At 43.1% G+C, this 27,679-nt stretch overlaps 1 protein-coding gene across 8 annotated transcripts in view; it reads right to left on the reverse strand.

The window, feature by feature from the left end:
• Positions 1–27,679, reverse strand: part of CCDC88A (coiled-coil domain containing 88A) — a 185,390-nt gene that overhangs the window by 78,012 nt on the left and 79,699 nt on the right. For all 8 annotated transcript variants that reach the window (XM_075595981.1, XM_075595983.1, XM_075595982.1 and 5 more), the window contains exons 4-8: positions 18,436–18,505; positions 9,973–10,031; positions 7,934–8,017; positions 5,887–6,027; positions 3,084–3,253 (exon numbers count right to left, since the gene is read on the reverse strand). In XM_075595981.1, the coding sequence (XP_075452096.1) occupies positions 3,084–3,253; positions 5,887–6,027; positions 7,934–8,017; positions 9,973–10,031; positions 18,436–18,505 (524 nt within the window). The remainder of the gene's footprint in view (positions 1–3,083; positions 3,254–5,886; positions 6,028–7,933; positions 8,018–9,972; positions 10,032–18,435; positions 18,506–27,679) is intronic.

The raw sequence follows: 27,679 nt of genomic DNA on the forward strand, positions 1-27,679 counted from the left end.
CCAGAAAGAAATATGTGTTGCTGCCTTGCCACTTCTCAAAGTGATTTAGAGAGATTAGCCATCCATACCAAAGTAAGGAGACGTGCTCTTGGTGTGAGTGCGAGGGAATAATTTGGCCTTTGAATGTACTACCACAGTACAAGCACCAGTTACAGTCCGGCTAATAAAGAGTTAAAAAGAGGGGGAAAAAGCACAGAGGAATACTGTATTATGCTGAAGATGGACAATCCGTAACCTCTTGGTGTGCATGGGCATCAGCAGAAGGGTCAGGGGCACACACATATTCCTCGGTAAAACATGGAGGGATGGATGCTAAACTGGCTCGAGCGTTTATATTGCAGGAATCTCTCCTAACCATAGCTATTTTACACCACATAAAGAATACAAATATACAATATAAAATTATAAAAATGCTATGTTGAAAATACACACAGAGAAAGAGAAGATATTGTAGTTTTAGAGGTAGAAATCATTAACTACGTTCTTTGAGTACTGAGGAAAAGGCGATTAAATGTTCTTTTTGACATTATTTCAAAATCATACTAAACGAGTTCTATGTTTTGGTAACTCTAATCTATGACAAAATTGTCATTTAATGAGTTTTTCAATAGAAATATCAGGAATTTCCATGCCACGAAGTGCATTTGTGAGTTTTTACGAAAAATGCACTTAATGAGTTTTACCTCTACAACGACGATATAATATTGAAATGAATAAAACAATATGAAAACAACACACTATATAACTATAACAGCTAACTATATAATTAAACAAACTTAACTAGCTACTAACTTCTCTACCTTTTTCCCTCCCTCCCTCGATTCCCTGAGCTCTCAGGTCAATCACAGTTTCTCTCTCTTTCCTATCATCCTCCTGCTCCGGCTCTCAAATGTTGCTGTGCTTGCTGTTTTGCTAAATTTATATTTACTGCCATTTTGCTTAATGTGAGGGAAACTTTCACAGGAATCTGGTGAAAATGCTGTATCTAAGACCATATTTGCTAAATTAAACGCATTGTGAGCTTTAGCAGAACACTGTGCCAATGCATTTTGAAGGCAGTCACAGATCTTTAGTTCACATTTATATAAACACTCTAAACGGATATGAACAGTGCTCAATCTATAGCAATCAGTGTCAGTCAAGTTGAAAAAAGCAGAGATCTCTAGTTCAGTCCAGAGGTGGAACACCAAACAGAAACGCTGATACCAACACTTCTCCAGCTTCACATAACCTCACCAGGATTGCAATCCTTGGGCTATGCCATCAACACACCCTCACACTCACACTCACTTCATAGAAAATAGCAGAGAAGGTGATTAGGTCCCCTCCACTATACAAAGTATTGCACACTTAACAGCAGTTACCCAACAGGTATCACCACCTATACAGAATTCACATATCTTTCTGAATGCTTAGCACCCTTTAGTACATCTGCAGTAGGTATTGGTGTTAATCTATGTCCGTGGTTAGAATTAGTGGCCGACTACAGATGTAGCAGGGATTATTGTACTCACTGGCGCATTAAGGGGGGGGAAATCTGTGTTACCACTGCCATTGAATCCTATGGAAAACGTGAGATCCACATCTTTAGAATGAGATATTATGCATCATGAGTAGGAGTCATAACCCTTGCTATTTCTGTATGTTAATTTGACAGCACAGGTAATAAATAAACCAATGGTTTAAATAATAAAAAAACAATGATGAATCCTTCAAGAAAAAAAAAAAAGAAAATCAAACAAGTGAAACAAAGTCAAACAAATGACAAATGTAAAATAACGTATTTCCTCCACCATACTGAGGTATGTGTGTATATGTGTGTATGTGTGTATATGTGTGTATGTGTGTATGTGTGTATGTGTGTATGTGTGTATGTGTGTATGTGTGTATGTGTGTATGTGTGTATGTGTGTATGTGTGTATGTGTGTATATATGTGTCTGTGTCTGTGTGTGTATATATGTGTCTGTGTCTGTGTGTGTCTGTGTGTGTCTGTGTCTGTGTGTGTCTGTGTCTGTGTCTGTGTGTCTGTGTGTCTGTGTGTCTGTGTGTCTGTGTGTCTGTGTGTCTGTGTGTGTGTGTAGTATATCTTTATTTATATTGCTCCAGGTACATAGCGCCTTACAATACACATGACATAATATTATAAACACAATGGGAATACCTGCAAGTGCTTCACACAAAACAATATGAAAATAAGTCACTGCCATGAACAATTTATAATCTATGTATCTCAATGATATCGAATCAGATTTTTCATGATACCATCACGTCGAGACCAAACAGCAAGTAGGCAGGAGATGAGGAAAGTAAAGCAACGCCCATATTTTAATTGGCATTTTTAGTAAACATTTCCAAGAAATCCAATTTTTTTAAATTATTTATAGTATAAATCACAAATATTCAACTCCTAACAGTACCTTATTAAAACCATTGTCTGAGCTGCTATTTATTTATTTTTATTTGGGGGGTGGGGGGGGAAAACATTTTCATACATTTCTCCACCAGGCAATATTGCCGTAGGATTCAGCCGTGCTCCGGCGGCCAATAGCAAGCTGCAGCGTCATCCAGAGACTGCGTTACTACTTTCTATTGGTGACCCAGCAGCCATATTTGTAGCACAAAGTACCTCAGGATTTGGGGAGGGGGGGGGGGGGGGCTGTTAGCAGATCAGCTCCAGGGGCCCCCAGATTCAGGTACATTAGCAACAAAAATATAAAAAAATATATGAAGCATGTGGTCTGCAGCTTGAAGGTATTGTTTAATAAAGTAGAGAACGTGTTATACTTTATGTACCAGTGCTACAATATAATATTAATGTGGCTCTTACTGCGTTCTTGGCTGGAATGAATATTCTGATATAATGGTTATGCACCTTTAAGTATACACACACACACACACACACACACACACACACACACACACACACACACACACACACACACACACACACACACACACACACACACACACACACACACACAAGGAAACCCTGCTCTCAGTTTGAAGGTGACAAACATACAGTGCAGCTGTGACACTGGGAGATTCCCATTGCAAGATTAGCCGCCTTTCGGAGAGTACTCACAGCTCCTGTCTCAGCCGTCTTATTTTTGCCTTGGCATCTGCCAACTCCACAGACAGGTGCTGCCTGCTCTCTGTGCGCCTCATGCTTGGAGATCCGGAAGGCGACTGCCCCGATGTAGGTAGAGGTATAAAATGAAGGGAGTCCCTCTCCTCTGTGAGCTCGATAATAGTCTGGCAAACAAAGAGGGAGTAAGATGCATAATGCAAGCAAAATATACATTAGTCACAAAGTAGCTCTAGTGCACTGCAGTATAATGTATTACAGGGGTTTTCTTTGGCTATACTGTATTGATAATGATGCACTTTCATTTCAAAGCACGATTGTGTGTATGAAATGGACTATTGGATAAAACTGAAATCATAAAGGACACACACACACACACACACACACACACACACACACACACACACACACACACACACACACACACACACACACACACACCTTTTAGCAGGGTAATATGAATGTATTGTTTGTGTTGTTTCATGCATACACTTTCAAGTTGGCCTAATGAAATGTCACAACGCGCTATAAAAACATTGTACAGGCATACCCCGGTTTAAGGACACTCACTTTAAGTACACTCGCGAGTAAGTACATATCGCTCAATAGGTAAACGGCAGCTCGCGCATGCGCCTGTCAGCACGTCCTGAACAGCAATACTAGCTCCCTACCTGTACCGAAGCTGTGCGCAAGCGGGGAGACTGTAGAGCCTGTTACACATGCGTTATTTACATCAGTTATGCACGTATATGACGATTGCAGTACAGTACATGCATCGATAAGTGGAAAAAAGGTAGTGCTTCACTTTAAGTACATTTTCGCCTTACATACATGCTCCGGTCCCATTGCGTACGTTAATGCGGGGTATGCCTGTATTGATAAGGCAACGAGGACTTCAAAACTTATGAAAGTAGTAAGCGAAACCGTCCCAAATCAAATATCTTAATCTGGAAGTAGCACTTTACACAGTTGTATACAATGATTCATCAAATTCTTTCAATAAGAATACACAGCCTGTTTACAGCAATGATTCAGTTTAGCAGCTGCCGTATGACAGGATCATTTAAGGATCTTAACAGGAACAAAATCTATTTAACTCTTTCATTGACAACGTCGCCTTCAACTATTGCAGGTCTCATGGTAATAAAAGGGCTCACATAGCGGAGGTACCGTCTAGCGCTCCACATTAAGGGTTTTCTTCCCATTCGTTAGTCAGATGGTGTTAACATGGCCCACACAGATCAAGTACTGTATTGTGTACAAAATAATATTCCCTTGCACAACCGCAGAGCTCATTTGAATAAATAAAAAGAAATACCGAAGACGTCCCATCCACAGATCCTTGACCCACCAGAAATATTTTGTGTTTTCTGCCCTTGCTGCCGTTCACCAAGTACTGTACTTACTGTAGAGCTTTCTCTATGGCGAGTGGAGGAAGTTACAGGAAGGTTGGGCATTTCTAACAACTTTTAGGGGGGTCTTAATGTTCCAGGGTTCTGTTACCCAAGCAGAAAAGGCTTCATGCTATGGGAAGTGTACAGTTTGCATTTATTCATATCTTCATTTGTTAATTCTCAGGATGGGTAAGCTGATCCATTTACACTCTTTGCATAAAGTCCTCTCTGAACATTCGGAAGGTTGCACCTCTTGGCATACACAAGGGCTTCTTGAACTATTTTCTTGGAAGCCGCTTCTATGATACTGGTTAGGACAAAATACAGCTCAACCCTGTTATAGCGCGATCTGAGCGTGGACCCCGAAATAAAAATAAAATATATATATTTTTTTACAGCATACAGTACACAGGCAGTCACACAGACACAGGCAGTCACACAGGCACACAGCACCCCCCATAACTCTGGTGGTGCTGCTGCTGGGGCATCGTGTGGGGCTACTGCTGGGGGGGGATCGTGTGGGGCTGCTGCTGGGGGGGATTGTGTGGGGCTGCTGCTGGGGGGGGATCGTGTGGTGGCGGGGGGGGGATTGTGCGGTTCTGGGGGGGGGGGGGATTGTGTGGTGGCAGGGGGGGGATCGTGCAGTGGCGGGGGGGGGGGATTGTGCGGTGGCTGCTGGGGGAAGTGCGGTGGCTGCTGGGGGAAGTGCGTGGCTGCTGGGGGAAGTGCGGTGGAAGCTGGGGCCAGTGCGGTGGCTGCTGGGGGATCGTGTGGGGCTGCCGGCACTTCACTCCGCCTCCTCCCCCCTCATCCAGAACAGGCGTGCGGCGGCCATTTAAAAAAAAAATAATGAGCGCGACCCCGGTTATAGGACCGCGTTATAACGGGGTTCAGCTGTACTTACATTGCCCTGTTTACCAATAGATAAAGCCTGCCTGGCCTGGCCTGGCCTGGGTATTTACAGTCAATAAATTAACCTTCAGAATTGATCTACCAACAGAAATAGAGATGATCCGATGTTTCAAAGGAGAGCTGCAAGTGAACTACAGGGTTTGAGAAACTTCATGGTTTCAACCACACATTATACAGTATAAACGTTATGGTGGGTAGAAAAGTGGCAAAACCCCTCCACTGTACAGCGTACAGAAAATACAAATATCACTGGTGTGCACATTCACAGGTCTGTTTTTCGGCATTATCCCCCAACATACAGTGCTTCCACTGCAGCCAGGGATTCTGGGAAACCACTTAACGGTTGAAATTCCGACACTGATCTCAGGAGGTTTGCTGAAGTCTGATGTGCTGTTATTGCCACTTCCAAAGACTCAATGCACATACTAGCAAGATAGGGACCAATTAAGTAGCAGTCAACAGTCCAGCAAGAGGTCAATGGGAAGCACACATACCTCTGAATGATCATCCCTTTCATCAACTAGTCTCTTTAAGTGGAAAGCAGTGTTTTTCAAGAGAGATTCCAACTCCTCAGGGGGCAGATCTACTGGGTCCATCGACTGTAGGTCAAATACATTTTCCTGATTATGTGTTACCTTACAAAGAAACAAAGGAAGTCGTACATCAAATACCATATTAATTGTGCCAGAGAATATGCAGTATGTTTTATCCACATTAGAAAACACAAATATGAAACGAAAATGTTGATTTAGATTTTGATGCCAAAAAATTAAATAAAAGAGGAAATCCACACGTATTTGGAAAACTAAATATAAATCTGTAAAGTGTACAGGTGTTTAACACATTAGTTCCCAGAGGGGTCTGTTACACAATGCTGTGAAATACTTCCCTTTCATTTCATACCTGGATACTAAAGAGTGACAATTACTGTGAAAGAACTCGTATTGGTTTCGTTCTTTTTTTTTTTTTTACTTTGTATTGTTTTGATTTGAATGTGTTTAGAAGCATTTTACATTTGTAAATGTGTATAAAACAGAAAGCAGGAACTTCCAGGTATTGCAGACATCATTCTAATGTACAGGAGCAATCCACCATAACCAACCTTCAGGATAGAACAAAAGACAAAAAAGCCCAGTGCTACATACAACTTGACATATTATATAGTCAAATACTTATCTGTATATCTTCTCATAAGGTTAATTTAGTTCATGTCTTTAGCCAACGTATTTTAAGTTTACAATCACACCACGGTATGTCCCACCTGTAGGTCCTAACACTGCTGCACCTGGAATAATCTCTCAACCTCTCTAAGGCCTTGGCCAAGCTCCCCGCTGGCGTGCTGAGGCGCGCTGAGGCGCCCTTTCCCTGGCCTTCGACAGCGCGCCGTCAGGGGGCCTGTCGGGGGCGGGCCAGTGATGTCACTGAGCTGGTTCGCCCTCATTGGGCGAACCGCTCACGTGACCGGCCCTGCGCTCCGGCAAGCGTTTAATTTAAAAATGACCTAAGACCTACGCTTCCGCGCGCTGCGGAAGCGTAGGCGAGCCCCTACTAAAGCCGCTCTCATTGCGGCTCTAGGGGCTCACAGGTAAGTGCAAGCGCGCCTCAGCACGGGTCAGTGCATAAGCGCTGACCATGGCCGAGGCCTAATGGAGGGAGAATGGTCTCTAATAGACAGGTTATGTACAGGTGCTTAGCAAGAACTACAATAAAAAAGGTGAGATGAGTGAGCTTGTAAACAGTGAGGAGGGGTCACTAACCTGCAAGTTGCGTTACCAGCTGAAATTAATAAACACACACAGCCCCTGTAAGCTCAGAAACCATTCTGTTAAACTCTCCAAAATGACAGGAAGCTACAATGTAACTAGATTATCTATCTGCACAGATACCACGATCCCTAGTGATACTATAAATACTTCATATTTAAATCACAATCCTTTCATACACTTCTTACAATCATTACATAATTGTCCCTCTCACAGAATGACTTAAATGACATTAGAATGGGACGTGACAGACAGCAGAGATATGCAGAACACTGAATATGGCAGCACATAAATGTCACCAAGTACTAAACTTGCAATTGCTTCAATTATTCTGTTGCTATTTGAAACACATTTATTACATGGTAACATTTATCTTACAGCTCCATCTTAACTGGGGTGAATCCTGCATGCACAGTAAAAAAATGTTGGCTCAGTGCCATGATCCTAACATGTTGTGTAACTACTCAAAATAGCTGGCCTGTGACCAATCGAACTCGTGCTTGAAGATCTGCCGCAAATAGGCCGCTTGGATTGAGCTTTCCCCTACGATTGTGAGCATATAATTATATTCCTCTCGCTCCACATTTACATACATGTGATCTTCTCTGGTATTTCTTTATTGCTGATAAACAACCCGAAGCTCTTCACGAGTCACTATGCTCTTTCCATCACTTTTGCAATACGTACAAATATATTGGCGGTCAGTAGTTGTGACCCTTCGGTAAATACATGCTCACTTAGAACACCTGATAAAAAGATATACACAAGGATACTGTACCTCTTGAATGTGAGCTGCAACGGCTGCTTTTGTGTCAAAATCCAAGTCCTGTATTTTTTCAATAAACTCTTCTTTTCTTTCACACTAAAATAAAAAAAAAAAAGACAAAATATCATCAAGAGATCGCATATAATAACTATATATAGGACACAAACAACACTGCTATTTTTCAAATATAATTATTTATCCTTGCACCTGGTCCCTATGGCAACAATAAAGACAATATTGAACGCAAATATCAAGTAGTGCAGCCGTGTCCTCTCTCCCCCATCTCCCAAGTTTTCCATTCCGCTCTCCCCCCTTCAGCAAATAGCGGGCGGCCTCGGTTCCATACATGTTTAATGTAATCGTAGAAAAAAACCTAACATAAGCTCAAAGAACAAAACGTAGGGCTGTAATGAGCCAATGTAATAAAGTATGACAAGCGGGGCACTGATAGGGTTGATGACGGAAATCTTTCACTGCTGGAAGATTAAGGTATGAAATGGTGGGAGATTGCGGGCTCGTTAGCCTCATAAATATAAAAAACACTGTTCATCCAGTGAAGGATAGATGTGATACCCCCACAGGACAACTGCAGATGGGATATTGAACCCGTGTCTCTGCTTCTATGTGGAGCTGCACTTTAACTCACGATTAGTCACCGTTCACTTCTCCACCCGATTGCAGCCTGTGAACCCAAAATTGTAGGATAATCTGTGACCCCCTGTACCGTCTCTCCAATCGTAGAATCAAAACATGATGTAGATGATCAGTGAAACCGCCGCCCCTAATGAAATCAGAACTCACCAGCAATGAAAAAATAAAAAATGTTTTATTAAACTACATAAAAATAATACAAAAATACACGGACCAAACAAAAAATCTCCTCCCACGCATTTCATGCACTCTAGCGCTTTCTCAAGGAGGACTTGAGAAAGCACCACAGGGCGTGAAACGCGTGGGACAAGATTTTTTTGTTTTGTCCGTGTATTTTTGTATCATTTTTATGTAGTTTAATAAACCTTTTTTTTAATTTTTCATTGCTGGTGAGTTCTGATTTCATTAGGGGCGGCAGTTTCACTGATCTACATCATGTTTAATGTAAGTTGTTATATTGATTTCACGTTGGATTCCAATACATCATTTGATTTATTTCACAATGTGTAAAGCATTTTACAAATGATTATTTTTTTTTTTTACACACTGTCACACAGATGAAAAACTGTTAGACAGGGGATCACAGCTGACAAAACAAATATTTCTTCTGAAGCCCAGCTGGAGTAATAACGTGATTACAGTATGTGTATAGTCACCTACGCCTTAGTGACAAGGAAGTGACAAAACTGCATCAAAACACCAGCCTCTTGCCAAAATCGATATCAATACAATTACCATTATAATCACCATGTGCATATTCTTTGCCACTATTTTTTTTACATTTATAACAACAGATCAAAATCTGAAGCAAGACACACACAGACACACACACACACACACACACACACACACACACACACACACACTGTGTCAAATGTGTGGAGATACAGAGTAACAAAGATTGCAGTCCCTAGTTAAATCTGCATTCAGGTTAAAAACATACAAATGATAAAATTTTAATAGAAAACTTTGAACTCTTTTTACGGAGACAGCTGATGCTAAAATTATGTGGGATTGACCCATAGTGATTGAGATACACCGGATATTCCGTGAAAGTTGAGAGGTGTGGGAGTAATGGCTTTTAGGGACCTTTTTAGAGCCAGGATCTCTATGCAGAGAGGAAACATTTTCTAATGAGAGCCACAAAAACGCACACTTTTTAGGCATGATAAAAAGAATAGCATGTTTTGATTTATTTTTTTCTTTAAAAACCTTCCACAATGTAATGATGAAATAAATTCTGAAATGCACATTTTATATTTAATGCATATTTTTTGTTATAAAAAGGACAGGTGCTAAATGGCAGGCTTAAGTCAGCAGCTGCAGTTTTGTGTGTAGAACATTATCTGCCATTGTATGATCGAACATTGCACATTATAAATAAATAAATATAAGCTCACCTGAACTGCACAGCCCAGCAAAAGAAGCAGTAGTTTTCTCATCTCTTCAGTACCTTGCTCTATCAATAAAAAAAAAAAGACAATTTATGTGTGGTCGTTTCTAAACAACTTTTGTTGCAGCTTTTTCAAGTAACGCATCTCAAACACACGTCCCCAATAGAGAATTCTTAAAGTACAAAAAAACCAATGAGACTTTTCTGCACCCACCCTTTCATTTTTAAGCAATTTGAATGAAAATAGCATTTTCTTTTAAATATGCAGGACTCTTGGGAATATATTTATTTAGTACTGTATTAGAACAAAATATTTGCCATTTACTGTTGTCCATTTCAGTGAGGGAATTCCCAAGAAATGTATTAACTTATTTGCTGCCAGAAGTACATACATACATGTGATTTATGTAAACATAAAGGGTATTTACAGTATATATCATACAATTTAATTGTGCTACCCTGTATTTGACCTTTCAATACTTTAATATTTCACTTCTTTGAGTCCCTCACACCTGCTCTCTCACGTCATCTCACCCGGTTTCAGCTACCCTCACCACTTTACCATTTTATCTGCCCCTCTACCCCTCACTCAGGGACACACACAGACTGGAAGGTACAAATCCTAATTATCAGTGCCTATTCAACAGATGGGAAGCAATTTCCAACACAAGATTGGTTACAACAGCACCTCTGTGCTGGTCGCATTTTTATTTTTACCTAGTAAGATCTGGGACCAGACAATAATGGTTCTACACTGGGCTCGTAAATCCCACCCGCTGGTGGTGACACATGTAAATTCCACCCGCTGGTGGTGACACATGGAGCTGATAGACTGCCACTCCTGAAGAACCTCTGTACAAATAGAATGGTCAATTACTGCTCTGCTTGCCAAAGTCGTGTCCCACAATGCCTCAAAGCGCTATGCAAATGTGCGGCGCGACTTCAGAAAGCAGAGAAGGGATTCACAGCTCTGGGTCCAAAGTGGTTCTTTAGGAGCCGCAGTCCTTCCTGCACTGGTTCCCCGGGTGAACAACTGGCTTCCTAGGGGAATGATGTTTGATATCTGGATAGCTGCAAGAGCAAACAGCATGGTTTTCTCTCATTATCCCAATTCTTTTGTTACAAAGAAAAAAAACACCAAAAGCAAAGACCGGCTTAATTTGGTTACTCTATGGTTACTTTCGCATTATGTGTATAATGAGAAAGATGGTGTCTGCCTTCCGGGTTAAAGCATATGTATTTCCCTTTAAGTTTATACTTTGTTTTATAGCCAATGTTCATGAATAATCTTGCCGGGTATGCAATTACTAGTTAGTTTATAGTAGCCAGTAGAAAATATTTTTACTTATGCAGATGCACTTTCAGTGAATAGTGTCTGTATGCTTGTACCATTATGGAAATCAAGTCATGGTGAGAAAAGGACAGGTTTAAAATTGTTATGTCATGAAATTAGGACAGAAAGACCAATTTAGACAGAACGTGAGTGTGACAGAGTGAAGTCAACTCCTATCAGTTACGCCTGGGAGACGTATGTCTGAGTGCTTCATCCAGCACTCATAAGGGTTAACTCAGGTGGAACTTGGGTAGTCAGGAAGTAAGCTGACACCTGAGAGCCAGAAAGGTAGAAAAGGATCTTGTTACCAGCAGTAGCTGGCTCCCTCAGACAAGAGCACATGGATAGATGTGCTGCTAGCCAGAAGGATACAACACACTACTTACTGCAGCCAAAGTAAGATTTGTATAATTTGTTTTCATGACTGCTTAAAAGACTCTGAAGGTTTGGTTATGGTTTAGCCAGCCAGCCTGCTAGATAGGTCTGCAGTGTTAGTCAGTTTTTCTCCCATCGTGGAGCAGGATTTATTTTGTTAAAGGGACAGTGTACCCGCATGTTATGTTACTGTGGAGAAATAAAGCCATTGAACATCTTTCATTATCCTGAAACTACACGTGTGGACTGTTCCCTGACCTCGGCTACAGGCCGTCCTGCCACAAGTGGTGTCAGAAGTGGGACGTCGGACGGCCCCTGTATCTGAAGGGCCACACAGAAAAAAAAAAAAAATGGAGAATTTTTTTTCTCAGTTCCTTGAGCAACAGCTCCAGCTAGCAGAGAAACAAGCTGAGCAACAGGCCCAGCAAATACAATGGCAGGCCAAGCAAGATGAGCGACAGGCCCAGCAAGATGACCGACAGGCCCGGCGGGAAGAAAAGCTACTCCAACTGCTAGTTGAAGGCCCAGCCCCAGGCAGACCAGCTATTCCAAATAACCCACCGGTGATGCTGCATAAAATGAAGCCAACCGAAGACCCAGAGGCATTTCTCCTCACTTTTGAAAGGGTAGCCACGGCCCACGGCTGGACAGTTGATCGCTGGGTAACGACTCTGGCTCCACTCCTCATAGGGGAAGCTCAGGCAGCCTACCAGGCTCTTCCAGCAGACGAGGCCATGGACTATCAGAAACTAAAGGCTGCTATTCTGGATCGCCTAGGCCTCACTCCAGAGACCTACCGACAGCGGTTCCGGACAGTCAAATATGCAAACAAAGACAGACCCCGGGTCGTAGCCCACCGCTTAGTAGACTTATGTACCAGGTGGATACAACCGGAGAAGCATACCAAGGAAGAGATCCTTGAACAGTTTGTGCTCGAGCAGTTCATACAGGTACTGCCCCCCTCCTCCCGCTCCTGGGTAAAAAGACATGCTGCATTTTCCCTGAATTCAGCGGTCCGCTTGGTGGAAAACTTCCTTGGTGACGACACCCAACAGGATAGCTGGGAACGGTCCGTGCAAACACCAGTTGCTTCCGGTGATGCTAGAGGCAGGAGAGCAGACAATCGAGGGGTCTACAACCCGCCAGCTCGGGAGATCCAGTCAACCCGATCGGAAGACCCTTTCCCATCTTGGAGGGTTCCTGGTACAAACTCCTGCAGAGACGCCCATCCTGGGTCCGGGGCCACTGGATCACTCAAGGGAGGTCGCCACCCACAGTATTCCCCGAGAACCTGGACTCCTGTCACCCACCCGGTGGAGAGGATAACCCCACCAACCAGAAGGGAGGACCCCATCCAACAGCGGAGAGGTCCAAACACCGAGCCCTGTCGAGAGCTTCCACGGATGACCGAGTTTGCGGACTCAGGAGATGAGGAGATGGACTGTTCATATGGCAGAACCACTGCCACAGCTTGTCTCCGAGGGGACCACAATCCGTGGTTAGTCCCAGCATCTCTGGAGGGGACAAAAGTAAACGCCATGCTGGACTCGGGCTCTGGAAAAACCCTGATCCTAGAGGGCCTAATTCCAAGCAATAGACTATCTTATGACTCTCCTTGGAATATCGAGTGTATCCATGGGGATACAAAGAGATACCCGACGGCGAACGTTCTACTACGTATCCAGGATAAAGAGGCTAGCCTACTAGTGGGAGTTGCCCCCTGGCTACCTGCTCCTGTTCTACTTGGCCGAGACTGGCCCTACCTCGAAACATTGTTGGCCCCTACTCCTACAGAGCCTACTTCTCTGGTCTCTGGTACCGGAGAAGCCCGGAGACTTGTTCCCTTTTCCCCCAGAGATTTTCCCCCGTAGACACCATGTCCCAAAGACACGTAAACAGAGACGTGCAGAAAAAGAGGACTGGTTAAGAAAGGCTGGGACTTTTGGTAACATTAGTCAGCCCAAAGGACTGCAGGTCATGGCCGGGGATGACCAGGGTGGGGAACAGATAGATACGGGAGTGTTGCCAGCCCTGGATCTTCCTGACTTCCGTCAGAGGCAGAGGGAGGACCCAGCTCTGGCTAGACAATATGAGAAGGTGGTACAGGTCAACAACAAGATAATAGATGAACAAGGTGTAAAAGTGTATCCACATTTTGAACTGTTGAATGACATACTATATCGTGTGAATAAGGTTACACAAACAGGGGAGGTCATTCGACAGATGCTAGTCCCTAAAGGGTTGATTAAAACAGTGTTCACCCTAGCTCATACTGTCCCATGGGGTGGTCATTTGGGCAGAGATAAGACCACGGACCGCATCTCGTCCCGGTTTTACTGGCCAGGCATACATGGTGACATCATGAAACTATGTGAGATGTCCTGAATGCCAGTTAACTAGCCAAAAAGGACAGAAGCCGGCTCCCTTGGTTCCTCTGCCCTTGGTAGCCGTCCCTTTCGAGAGAATTGGGGTAGATCTGGTCGGACCTTTAGAACCCTCTGCGAAGGGACATAAATTTATACTCGTTGTTGTTGATTATGCCACCAGATATCCTGAGGCCTTCCCTCTGAGATCAGCCACTGCTAAACAGGTTGCTCACAGGCTGTTAGAACTGTTTTCTAGGGTAGGACTTCCCCAAGTAATGTTAACTGACCAGGGAACAAATTTCATGGCAAAGTTAATGCAGGATGTCCTGAAGTTATTGGAGGTAAAATCCGTCCGGACCTCGGTCTACCATCCTCAGACTGATGGATTGGTAGAGAGGTTTAACCGTACTTTAAAGTCTATGCTTAGGAAGTTTGTGGACACTGAAAAGCGAGCTTGGGATGAACTTCTCCCTTTCCTGTTTGCGGTACGAGAAGTTCCCCAATCATCCACAGGCTTCTCCCCGTTTGAGCTCCTATATGGACGCCAACCTCGGGGTATTCTCGACCTACTGAAGGAATCCTGGGAGGAGGAGCCATCCCCCTCCAAGAATACCCTTCAGTATGTCATAGACCTTAGAAACCGCCTAGACATGATAGGTCGGTTTGCTAAGGAAAACTTCAAATCTGCTCAAGAACGTCGAGAGGCAGTACAATCAAAATGCTCGCTTGAGGGTCTTCCAACCTGGGGACCAAGTGATGCTACTGCTAACGACATCAGAGAGTAAACTCCTTGCGTAGTGGCAGGGTCCTTTCCAAGTTCTCCGCCGCACCGGGGAGGTGAACTATGAGACCTCTCAAACCAGGGTCCAGGAAGGGTAAATAAATCTACTACGTGAACCTCCTGAAACCCTGGAAAACGATGAGATCGCTGTTCATTCACCCTCTGGAAGGAGAGACAGATTTGGGCCCAAAGCTTCCAAAGGGTAGTAAGTACACTGACCATCAGGTTCCCATGGGAGAGCAGTTAACAACGGAACAAAGGTCACACCTACTTGATGTATGTGACCAGTTCTCAGATGTTTTTTTCTGAGCTGCCAGGGCAGACTGATTTAGTGTCCCATAGGATTGAGACAGAACCTGGCGTAAAAGTACGGTCCCGTCCCTATAGATTGCCAGAGGGCCGAAAAGACCTGGTAGAGAGGGAGATAATAGACATGTTGGAATTGGGCGTGATCGAGGAGTCCCACAGCGAATGGTGTAGCCCTATCGTGTTGGTCCCTAAACCAGATGGGAAGGTGAGGTTTTGCGTAGATCTGCGAAAGGTAAATGCTGTATCCAGATTTCATGCATACTGTATCCAATGCCTAGGGTGGATGAATTGCTTGATTCGCTTGGTAAAGCAGAGTATATCTCCACCCTAGATCTCACGAAAGGATATTGGCAGATACCTCTAGCGGAAGAATCCAAATGCAAAACTGCCTTCGCCACCCCTCTCGGTTTATACCAATTCGTCACTATGCCATTTGGATTACATGGGGCTCCAGCCACGTTCCAAAGGTTAATGGATAAGGTACTACGACCCCATAGGGCATATGCCGCGGCCTAATTGGATGACATTGTCATCTATAGCAGACACTGGCAGTCTCATATAAAAAGTCACTGCAAATCCCAAAAAAATGTGCCCTGGGTAAATCCACTACAAAGTACTTGGGCTATGCCATTGGGGGAGGGATAGTAAGGCCACTAGATAGCAAGGTAGCCGCCATAAAGGAAGTCCCCACCCCACAGACAAAGACACAGGTCCGCTCCCTTTTGGGGTTAGCAGGGTATTACCGGCGGTTTATCCCCAATTGTTTGGAAATTTCTGCACCCCTAACAGATCTGACAAAAAAGAGTGCCCCAACCCAAGTTAAATGGTCTTGGGAGTGCCAAGACGCCTTTGACATGCTAAAAAAGTGCCTGTCAGAGGGCCCCGCTCTTTGGAGCCCAGATTTTAAAGAGCCCTTCCTCATCCAGACGGATGCCTCAGAGGTAGGACTGGGAGCAGTGCTGTCTCAGCAATTTGATGGTGTTGAACACCCCATACTGTTCATCAGCCGGAAGCTGTTCCCAAGGGAAGTGAGGTTTTCCGTTATTGAGAAGGAGTGCCTCGCTGTAAAATGGGCAATTGAGGCCTTGAGACATTATGTCACCGGAGTACACTTCACCCTGGTCACTGACCATGCGCCCTTGAAGTGGTTAAACACCATGAAGGACACAAATCCAAGGTTGACCAGGTGGTATATTGCCCTCCAACCCTTCTCGTTTGATATTCAGCATAGACCTGGAAAGGACCATGGAAATGCTGATTTTTTGTCAAGGGAAGGAGTGGAGGGTCGGGCTTCAGCCATGTGGGACACTAGCCACACACAAACAGGGGAGGTATGTGACAGAGTGAAGTCAACTCCTATCAGTTACGCCTGGGAGACATATGTCTGAGTGCTTCATCCAGCACTCATAAGGGTTAACTCAGGTGGAACTTGGGTAGTCAGGAAGTAAGCTGACACCTGAGAGCCAGAAAGGTAGAAAAGGATCTTGTTACCAGCAGTAGCTGGCTCCCTCAGACAAGAGCACATGGATAGATGTGCTGCTAGCCAGAAGGATACAACACACTACTTACTGCAGCCAAAGTAAGATTTGTTTAATTTGTTTTCATGACTGTTTAAAAGACTCTGAAGGTTTGGTTATGGTTTAGCCAGCCAGCCTGCTAGATAGGTCTGCAGTGTTAGTCAGTTTTTCTCCCATTGTGGAGCAGGATTTATTTTGTTAAAGGGACAGTGTACCCGCATGTTATGTTACTGTGGAGAAATAAAGCCATTGAACATTTTTCATTATCCTGAAACTACACGTGTGGACTGTTCCCTGACCTCGGCTACAGGCCGTCCTGCCACAGTGAGTTATCAAAGAAGCAGGTAATTACCAGGAAAACATTTTGCTTGCTGTGGACAAAAGGAAGAAGACATTGGGGACATTCTATATTGTTTGAATCCGGCATTCGGCCCATTTTCAGCCAAAATTCCCAACTGAAGTTTATGGGGATTTTTGGCAGAAAACAACTCAAATGACCGCTTTGTACTATAGAGAATTTACACCTCAGAGCGACACCCAAATGTTTTCTGTCTTTTTCACCATTTCTTAATTCACAGCAGCTGAATATCTGCAAGTCAGGAATGCATTCAAACGGTAGCGGGTATAATTAAAAGAAAACAAAAACAATAGTTGCCTTCAATGTTTCAAACAGCTAATCTTTTACCTAAATTTCTTATACGTAAACTGGATTATGCAATAATGCAGGAGCATGAGAACAAGTAAGGTAAATTACCAACAAAATAAGAGTAATTAAGTATCTAGAAAACCTAGAATGCGCAGAAACCAGATGACTGACGCTATACGACATCATCAGTTCTTGGGGCTTGGTGTTTAAAGGTAAAACCAACTGAGAGCGGTCAGTTCCATTTTTGTCACATCAGCTTAAGGCTGCGTCCAGGGTGAATCCAGCCGGGCAGAGGCGCGCTGAGGCTAAGGGAAAGCGGGTGCTTTCCCAGGCCTTAGACCGCGCGCCGTCCGGAGCGTGTCGGGCGGGGGGGGGGGGGGGGGCTGTGACATCACGGAGCTGGTTCGAACCGCTCACGTGACCGGCCCTGCGCTCCCATGAGCGCCAAAATCTAAAAAATTTCTAAGACCTACGCTTCCGCACGCTTGCGGTAGTGTGCGCGAGCCCCTGCTAAAGCCGCACTCAGTGCGGCTGCAGGGGCTCACTGCCGAGCAGCAGCGCACCTCAGCGCCTAAGTGCAGACCATGCCCGAGGCCTTAGTTTACAAATGGGAAATCTGACTATTCTTCTAACTCAACGGGTAATATTTTTGCATCGTCATCTTATTTTTAATCAGGTTTACGGTTGTCCCCTTTATACAGAAAAATCATGAGGATCATATCGTTTATCTTCCGTGCTAGGACAAATGAAAATCCAATTGGATAAAAGTATTTTCAATGGATTCCCAAGCACTGTGATGGTTGCGGAAAGTGCGTGCTCATAGTTGCACTTACTCACTAATATTGAGAAGAAGTGAGGATTGTGTTGACTACTGAAGAAGGTATTGTAGTGACTGGCATTGCAGGTACATATAACCATCCTAGAAAAGAGGCACGCTGCCAACAGAAAAAGTGGGAGAAAACACTTAGCTAATACTAGGAAAGGATAAAGAGCCACAAATCTGTATTGAACCATTTTGTGTCTGCAAATGTTCACATCTCGTCTTTTCCTTATGAGGATAGTTTTCTCATTGTTAGTGCCCTGCTCTTGATGATAAATCCCATAAAAATTCTCCCATGCTTCATATTCTATTGTATTACTTACCAGAAAAGGGATTTTTGCCAATAATTAAAACATTTGGCAGAGACATCATAACCAACTGTTGCAAGGTTTCCTGTATATAAAAAGCAAAAAAACATAGGGAGAATTACAGTTGTGCAGATACACATGTTGTGTTGTCAATAACAATTAACATGTACACGTATTTCTTATTTATGTTAAAATGTACATTTTGACAGTTTCCAAATTCAGAAAATATTTTGACAAATTATATATATATATATAAAGCAGAAAATAGCCGTGTTAGTCCAGTTGCGATAGTGCAGAATAAATGAGTTCTTCAGTATTAGGTGATACCTTTTTTATTGGACTAACAATTTATGTCATAGGACAAGCTTTCGAGAGTTATCCTCTGCTTGACCTGAAGAAGAGAGGATAACTCTCGAAAGCTTGTCCTATGACATAAATTGTTAGTCCAATAAAAAAGGTATCACCTAATACTGAAGAACTAATTTATTCTGCAATATATATATATATATATATATATATATATATATATATATATATATATATATATATATATATATATATATATATATATATATATATATATATATATACACACAGTATTATATATATATATATATATATATATTCAGTATTATATATATATATATTCAGTATTATATATATATATAATACTGAATATATATATGTATATATACACATACATACACACAAACACGCATATACATAAATACATATAAATCCTGAAACTGCTCCAATGTTTTATTTTTTTTGCTATGCTAATTGACACAAAATAAAAGTTTTACGCAAGGAGTTAATAACCTCACAAAAAGGTACAACACACATAAGGTAATGAACATTGGGCATTTCTTTTGTTGTATACATTTGGTCACACTCAGTAGCATAACTTTTGACACACACACACACACACACACACACACACACACACACACACACACACACACACACACACACGCTTTACTATGTATTTTGTCACATATGCTGTAGCATTGGGCATTTCTGTCTTTTTTTGACAGCCCACATAAGCAGAGAATCTTCTTTGAAACGTGTAGATAAAGTAGGACCTAAATTAAAAAACTTGGAACATTATGGTCTATGACAGTTACTATTTATTTCCATGCATTGAAATCTTAACAGTTTTAGATTCTGCATACCACAAAAACAAATGTTTACAGTTTAAAAAGGAGCAAACCAAGCACTTTTTATTTTTCCTTTTTTTTTTTACCCAGGATTGAAGCAGGGGGTCTTTAGTGCTGAAAGTATCCGGAAGCAGACCCCTGCTTCAATCCTGGGTAAAAAAAAGGAAAAATAAAAAGTGCTTGGTTATAAAAAAAAAAAAAAAAAAAAAAAAAAAAGAAGAGGAGAGATTGGATTTTTGCTTTAAGTATACAGTGATTTCACATAAATGCAATGTGGGTGCAATAAGTGCACAAGACAAAGCAGAAAATTAACCCTTTTGCTGCCAGAGGGAGCCTGCAATGCATCGCTTTGGCAGAGAATGAGTTGAAGTCAAGAAAAAAATCGAAAGCAGGCTCTCATCAGGCACTATGACCCTAAGACGAGAATTATTTTATTATGAAGAGCAACAGTGCAATTATATAAGGGGCTGACTGTGAAGACATTTTTCATTTCCTGCGATGGACATTGGAAGGGTACTCAAACTCCTCTTTCTGACCCACAGAAAAACCCTGAGAACATTCGGTGTTCAGTTTAATGTAAGAATGAAGGTCGTGTTTTTCATTAGAAATTGCTCCTGGACACTCCTCTTCGTCCTGTGAATTATTCATTGTCCCACATAGCACTTAGGAAAACATTGTTTCGGTTCACCACCACAAACCACTATGAGAACATCACTATATCTGTGGAGCATCCGGAACACCCGCACCTACAGCTCATGCATGCATGAGATTATATATACGTATATATAATGCTTACAGACAAATAGTGAAATGCCATGTGGATTAGTAGGGTGGACTTCATATCAATAGATCGCTCTAGAACCGCGTTAAATCCAGTTTTACACTCACATATTCCAACTGAAAATGACAATGCATTCATAGGTATGATCTTCTTCAGTACAACCCTGGAGTAATACATTGATAGATCCTCCCACTATCATCAGTCCACCATATATAAACAGGGCTGTATAACCTAATGTTTTTTTTTTTTTAGCTAGGTGAGAAGAATTTGGGACAGTTATCAATATAAGATTAGCATGCAATTATTATGTTAACTTAATTGCCGGATTGATCTGCAATGCACTGTAGGGGAATGATAGCGTACAGGGGTGCTCGACTACAGTCCTCAATTCCCCCCCCCCCCCCCAACAGGTCAGGTTTTCAGGATATCCCCGTTTCTGCACAGGTGGCTCATTCAGTCCCTGCTTCAACACAGGTGGTCCAATCAGAGGCGCAGTCTTTGACTGAGCCTCTGATTGAGCCATCAGTGCTGAAGCTGGACATTCTGAAAACCTGACCTGTTGGGGAGGGTGGATGGGGGTGCTTGAGGGTTTGAGTTAGCACCCCTGGCTTACACAGCTGAAGTTATGGCTTAAACATATCAATGAAGCTAGTGCCAACACCCATAAAAGTAACACTGACAAAAATGTTTTTAATAGCTCATCTTCCGGGTTAACGTCTTAGTTTTGCATCGTCTAATGGCATTCGAAGTTCAGTCTTGTTCTGGGATGCTGCCCTATACATTACTTCTTCACAAAAGGAAAGCTTATTGCAAAATGAATTTGATCAGAAACATATGTCTTCCATTCAGCATATGTATTTGAAATAGCTTCAAAGTAGCATTGATTTCCTTGAGCAAACTCCATGAATCTGATTCTGCTGCACTGTACTGTGATCAAAACAGAAGACGAGTAGAAGCTCCACGGATTTTGCAAAATATAAATTAAGCCAGAATGATCCAACGTTCCAGCCGACTACCTTCGTCAAGGCTGCCTAGTCGGCAGAAACGTTGGATCATTCTAGAAATAAATGTATATTTTGCAAAATCCGTGGAGACTTTACTCTTCTTCTGTTCTGAACTCTGCCTTTGGAACGCAGCGGGACCTCCCCTATAGAGAGAAGGGCACCGGTATAAGTAACCGCTATGTTTTTATTGCTGGCGTGCAACATTTATCCTTGCACTGTCCTGTGAAATAGGGTCTCTTTATACAATTCTGACAATAGACACCCTTCACCTTACAGAAAATCAAAATCAAACATTCACTGCCAGACAGTCTGTGTTTGGCACTGAAGGGGTTAAAAAAAATAGCCTGAAGAACTTTGCTAGGACTAACAATGTGTGTGCTGCTCTTTAATTAGTAACCAGTAGAAGAAGAACCACTGCATGCTGTCCTCACACAAAGACACAAAGGGTTTATTTATAACAGTCCCATAGCTGGAAACCAGGGGGGGGGGGGGGGGGGGTGAGGGGGGATTTACAAAAAAAATACACCAGATGTATATATAAAAAGGAATTCAATAGAATGCAGACTATTTAATTTTGTTCTTTAATAAATCTGGTGCAATTCTTTTGCACTCGTTTTATACCAATGTTGCAGCTGAGAGACTTTGATAAATAGACCCTGTGTGCTCATTTGCATGTCATTTCCCAGAATCCCTAGCTGCAATAGAAACATTGTATGCTAAGAGAATGGTGATGGAGATTTATGATTGCTAAATAATAATAATTTCTTTAGTCATGATCCTAATTGCATATTGGGTGATCTTTATTTTCACAGATAAGTGTCTGGAGGTAAATGTGCAAAGCTGACATGCATGCGAGTACTTAAATGTTGTATGCAACTCTTAAATATGTTCTTGTACTGTAGGTGTTGTCCCTCTTAGCACCAAAGTGATCAGTGGCAGTGATGTGTTTCATTTGCTAAATCTTAGTGACAAAATGCATTTTTGGATCACACAACTGTAAGCATTTGTAATGACCAGTTTTGCGGATTATAAGGAGACGTTTTTTCAATAGTGAAGTTGAAAAGCATATACTCGCCTTATAAAATCGGGCCCCACCCACTTTGTGAGGTACTGTGGGAGGGTAACACGGAGGAAGCTCCACCTTGGGGGCCTGAAGCAGCCATGTTGCTTGTGGCAAGAAGCTCAAACCAAGAGATAGAGACAAAGAGACAGACAGACCGTAGACACAGACACACACACAGAGTGTGTGTGTGTGTGTGTGTATGTTTGTGTGTAAACTTTCTTTCCAGCTACTACTAAAATTAAGGGGTCGCCTTCTATTCAGGGTCACCCTATAAAATCGGGCAAATAAGGTAATTTGTAATGTGGTTTACTTCCCATAGCTCCTCTCCTTTTTGTGATTGTCACCATGTTGCTACCCCTTTCCACAATAATGGTGTCCTCCCGTTCTCATTTGGTCTTTTGAAAGGGACAGGATCGAAATCATTGTCACCGATTTCACTCAGAAATTTCCCCAAGACACCATATTCGTATATATATTTTATATTAAATGGAACTTTCCGACAGTTTACAGTTGTTAAAGGAATCCAATAGCCTTGAGAAGAGGTTTACAAAATGTTTTTCTGTATGAGACGGGAAGGATTCCCGATTTAAAGAACACTCCATTGTTATCTCTGCTAACTCATACTCCAAGAACACAAAGATGAATATCTTTACCCTGTTGATAAAGGATATGATTCTGCAAAGTCAAAGGACTCAGTTCCATGTCTGACTAAGCTTCCATTTCCTCAATCCCAGAAAGGGCTGATTCAAGTACCATTCACTTGATGACATGCTGCTGCTTGGCTTAAAAGAAGCACAGGATGTAGCTTGAAAAAATGCTGATCACAGATAAATTACTGCACGAGGCGAATGGTACTGGAAGAATAGCAAAGAACTCAGAAAGGTTGCTCTGTAACTGCGAATAGGAGATTTTGATAACATTTTGTGCATTGTATTGTGATGCTTTGCACAAACCTTGGGATGGCAGCAAAAAGCAAATTTACAGTTAATTTTTAACCACTATACTTAAGGCGACCATACTTGTTCCGGCAAAAAACGGGACAAATGCTACGCACGCACAGACGCAAGTGCCGACTGCGCATGTGCGATGAGCACTTGCTGATTGTGTATGCGCGATCGGCACTCTCTGGCTGCTTGTGCGAATGCACGACCGGCAAGCACCGATCGCACATGCGCGGCCAGCGCACCGGAAAACCGGGACAGAGGGCAGGAAAGTCGGGACCAACGGTCAAAAACCCGAGACGTCTGGTCAACCTAACTGTTCTATACCAGGAATAGGCCATCACCTTCCTTTTTCATAAAAAGAAAGCCACTCACACTGGCAACTTCTCTTCAACAACAGTAACCATTCTTATGTCAAAATGTATTAGAATGTACAGGAGTACTCCATCCAGCACATGATTCACACAGGATTTTAAATGTATTCTGCTTTGCCTTTTAAAAAAAGGCCTAAACAAACTTTCACCCACACCTACTGCAACTTGTATCAATTCCCCCCTTTGAAGGGAAAGGACCAATTTGATGATCTATGTCAGATGCCTTAAAAGAAAAGCAAAACAAGTATTTGTAATAATTTTGGTAAATGTATCCAGAAAATGTTTTAAGAAACAGTTTAGGGCCTGTTTACTGCCCTTACTTATTTCATAATCCGATGCCCATACCTTTTTGGTGATTATGGGTGGGAATAAACCGGATTACCATATCGATGAGGTCCTATAGGGGACAATGCATTTAAATACCTCCAAAATAGAAAAACATCCTGCAATGTACTCTCATTCAAGATAATTACTACAGCAACAATGTTTTAATTAATTCTTGTGTACAGATTTTGAACTACATGATTAAGGATTTTCATGAAAACACTGCAGTTTTTATACATTTCTCAGGAACAGTTTTCAGCCTGTTGCCCGAGCGATCTGTGGACTTAGCTCACCACGGGAAGGCGTGGCCGTGATGTCACAAGGCTGGTTCGCCCTCATCGGCTGAACCGCTCACGTGATTCGTCCGTCATGCGTAAAAACAATTTTTTTTTTGGTGGCTCAAAATTCTGCCGCTCACGTGGCTGTGCTCACTATGGCCGGCCTGATAGAGCTGCGGTATTTGCACTGCGCGCAGCCTTATTAAACATATACAGTATATATGTCCTATTATGTTTCGGTTTAGTGCAGAAAACACATTTTGCACATGATGGCTCAAGATTTAGACCCGTTTAAGACACCAGCCCTCCTTGAGACTAGTAAAATCTCTCTCTCACAGTCACTGACTGCAGTATATTCAGAGGAGGGGAAGGTGACCAGTGAAGTACCTCAGCGATCTGCACTGGCAAAAGTGCACTTTAATCTATTAGTTAGTGACATTACAAATAGCCGTAAGAAAAAAGTATGCTTATATACATAGGACTGCCAAATGATAGGGGAGCCCCTGCTACTGCCTCAGACAGGTAATAGATGAACGGTGCTTTGGGTATATGCACAATAGAGGGTGAAGTAGAGATAGAACCCAAATACAGCACTCAGGTTCACGCTCTGTATGTTAAGTGAATGATTTAAAACATAACTTTATTGTATCACATATATAAAATAATGGGTGTTAAAAACTGACGACCTGAAGGAAAAGTGACCTTCAATACTAGAACCATATAGGTTTAGGGTCTAGAGTGTAGGTGTGTTCTGTGAATTACAGATAGCACATACAGCTAAAATCCTTATGAGGATCTGTCCAATCTATACTCACTGGCTCTAAGGAGAGTACTGATGGCCGCAAGCGCCTAAAGCGAACCAAGTATGGCTGGATAATTATTGTGTGCTCAGGGACTATCAGGTAAGTAGCTACCGGTCACTCATAATGCTAATAAGGTAAATGAGGAGTTAAGACTCCAGTCAGTAATTATAGTGACCTTTTAGGTAGGTGCGGTGCTTGGTCTGGTTGACCTATGGTGCCCTGCTATAGTGTAGAGCAGGCCTGCACAACTCCAGTCCTCGAGGGCCGCAAACAGGCCAGGTTTTCAGGATATCCCTAAATCAGCACAGCTGGCTCAATTAGTGGGTCAGTCATACTGAGCCACTAATTGAGCCAGCTGTGCTGAGGTAGGGATATCCTAAAAACCTGGCCTGTTTGCGGCCCTCGAGGACTGGAGTTGTGCAGGCCTGGTGTAGAGTGATAGTGAGGGTCTGACCCCTAATAACCTCAGTGATAGTGTACACAGGTTAATTGCACTGTGTGCAGACTAATGCAGGGAAGAGCACACTGACACATATAACTGTGGGTAGCAACCAAAGAAACAGTATGTTTAATCAGAATACATGAGCTGGTGCACAATAAAAATCAGAGGCTCTGTTCTCCAACGTGCACGCGCAGGGGTCTGATCTTCACCGCATTCACAGTCTCAGACTGCGAGGTGATGCGGTTCCCTGCTCGTGTGGTTACACAGGTTCTCAAAGTGCCCCGATGGACACTCTGAACCTCTCTAGTCCTCTCTAATACTGGCATCGGTTGTTCTATTTATGGTAGAGGTACTATGCACTAATTAGGTCCCTTGCTTTACAGCGAGCTGCATTGGATACTATTACCACTCAGGGATTCCCTGATAGCAGCCTATAGGGACTCTATAGTTCTCAACAGCACTCAGACTGCTTATATTTGTAATTTCTTTTCAATGATCCCTGGTTTAAGGAGGTATCAGTCACTGTACATGAGTATACCTGTCCTCAGGGTCACAACATTTACAGTTTATCACCTATTAAGCAGCTGAGAGCTCACTATTACCGATTATCGCCTCTGATTTTTATTGTGCACCAGCTCATGTATTCTGATTAAACATACTGTTTCTTTGGTTGCTACCCACAGTTATATGTGTCAGTGTGCTCTTCCCTGTATTAGTCTGCACACAGTGCAATTAACCTGTGTACACTATCACTGAGGTTATTAGGGGTCAGACCCTCACTATCACTACACTATAGCAGGGCACCATAGGTCAACCAGACCAAGCACCGCACCTACCTAAAAGGTCACTATAATTACTGACTGGAGTCTTAACTCCTCATTTACCTTATTAGCATTAGGCCTTGCCCCCGCTGCCTGCTACAGCGTCCGCTGTGGCGGACGCTGCGCTCACGAGAGCCCTCCCCGCAATGGCGCCGGGCCCGCTGCGAGGGGGGGCCGCAGCGCTCGCGCGAGAGCTACTCCTGCTCTCAATAGAATTGAGAGCAGGAACTCGCGTCGAGCGGCTAGGCACGCCCCCCGGCGGTTCAGCCAATGAGGGCGAACCTGCCGGGTGACGTCATGGCCGCGCCCCGTCACTCCTCCGCCACGCCCCCCCCCGGTCTCTGCTCCTGCAGTGAGCTGCAGACCAGGGAATCGCCGGAACGCGCAGCCAAAAGCGCGGGCGCGCATTACAGCGCCGTGACCGGGGCCTTAGCCTTATGAGTGGCCGGTAGCTACTTACCTGATAGTCTCTGAGCACACAATAATTATCCAGCCATACTTGGTTCGCTTTAGGCGCTTGCGGCCATCAGTACTCTCCTTAGAGCCAGTGAGTATAGATTGGACAGATCCTCATAAGGATTTTAGCTGTATGTGCTATCTGTAATTCACAGAACACACCTACACTCTAGACCCTAAACCTATATGGTTCTAGTATTGAAGGTCACTTTTCCTTCAGGTCGTCAGTTTTTAACACCCATCTTAATATATAAAATCGAATGGTTAGTGAGGTTAGTGCTATCTGCGGTGAATCTGATTGGTCCTCAGCCTCTGGCCAATCAGATTGCTGTGTGTGACGTCACCCAACTGCCACTCTCTTCCCCCTCGGCTCGCCACACACACACACACACACACACACACACACACACACACACACACACACACACACAACACACACACCTACCTCCCCCTCCCCGCTCCAAATCACCTCTCCCCCTCCCCGCTCCAAATCACCTCTCCCCCTCCCCGCTCCAAATCACCTCTCCCCCTCCCCAGCAGCATCACCTCAAAGGAGGGGGGGGGGACTGGATTGATGTGAATGGGGGACAAACAGAGAGAGGGGGGAGGAGAGAGAGAGGAACGGGAACATTACATCCCGGGCAACGCCGGGTCTCTCAGCTAGTTATTTTATATATGTGATACAATAAAGTTATGTTTTAAATCATTCACTTAACATACAGAGCGTGAACCTGAGTGCTGTATTTGGGTTCTATCTCTACTTCACCCTCTATTATATACATAGGACACAGATATTCAACAAAGTTAACACTCTA

Source organism: Ascaphus truei, chromosome 4 (assembly GCF_040206685.1).
Source record: "Ascaphus truei isolate aAscTru1 chromosome 4, aAscTru1.hap1, whole genome shotgun sequence".
Taxonomy (NCBI): Eukaryota; Metazoa; Chordata; class Amphibia; order Anura; family Ascaphidae; genus Ascaphus; species Ascaphus truei.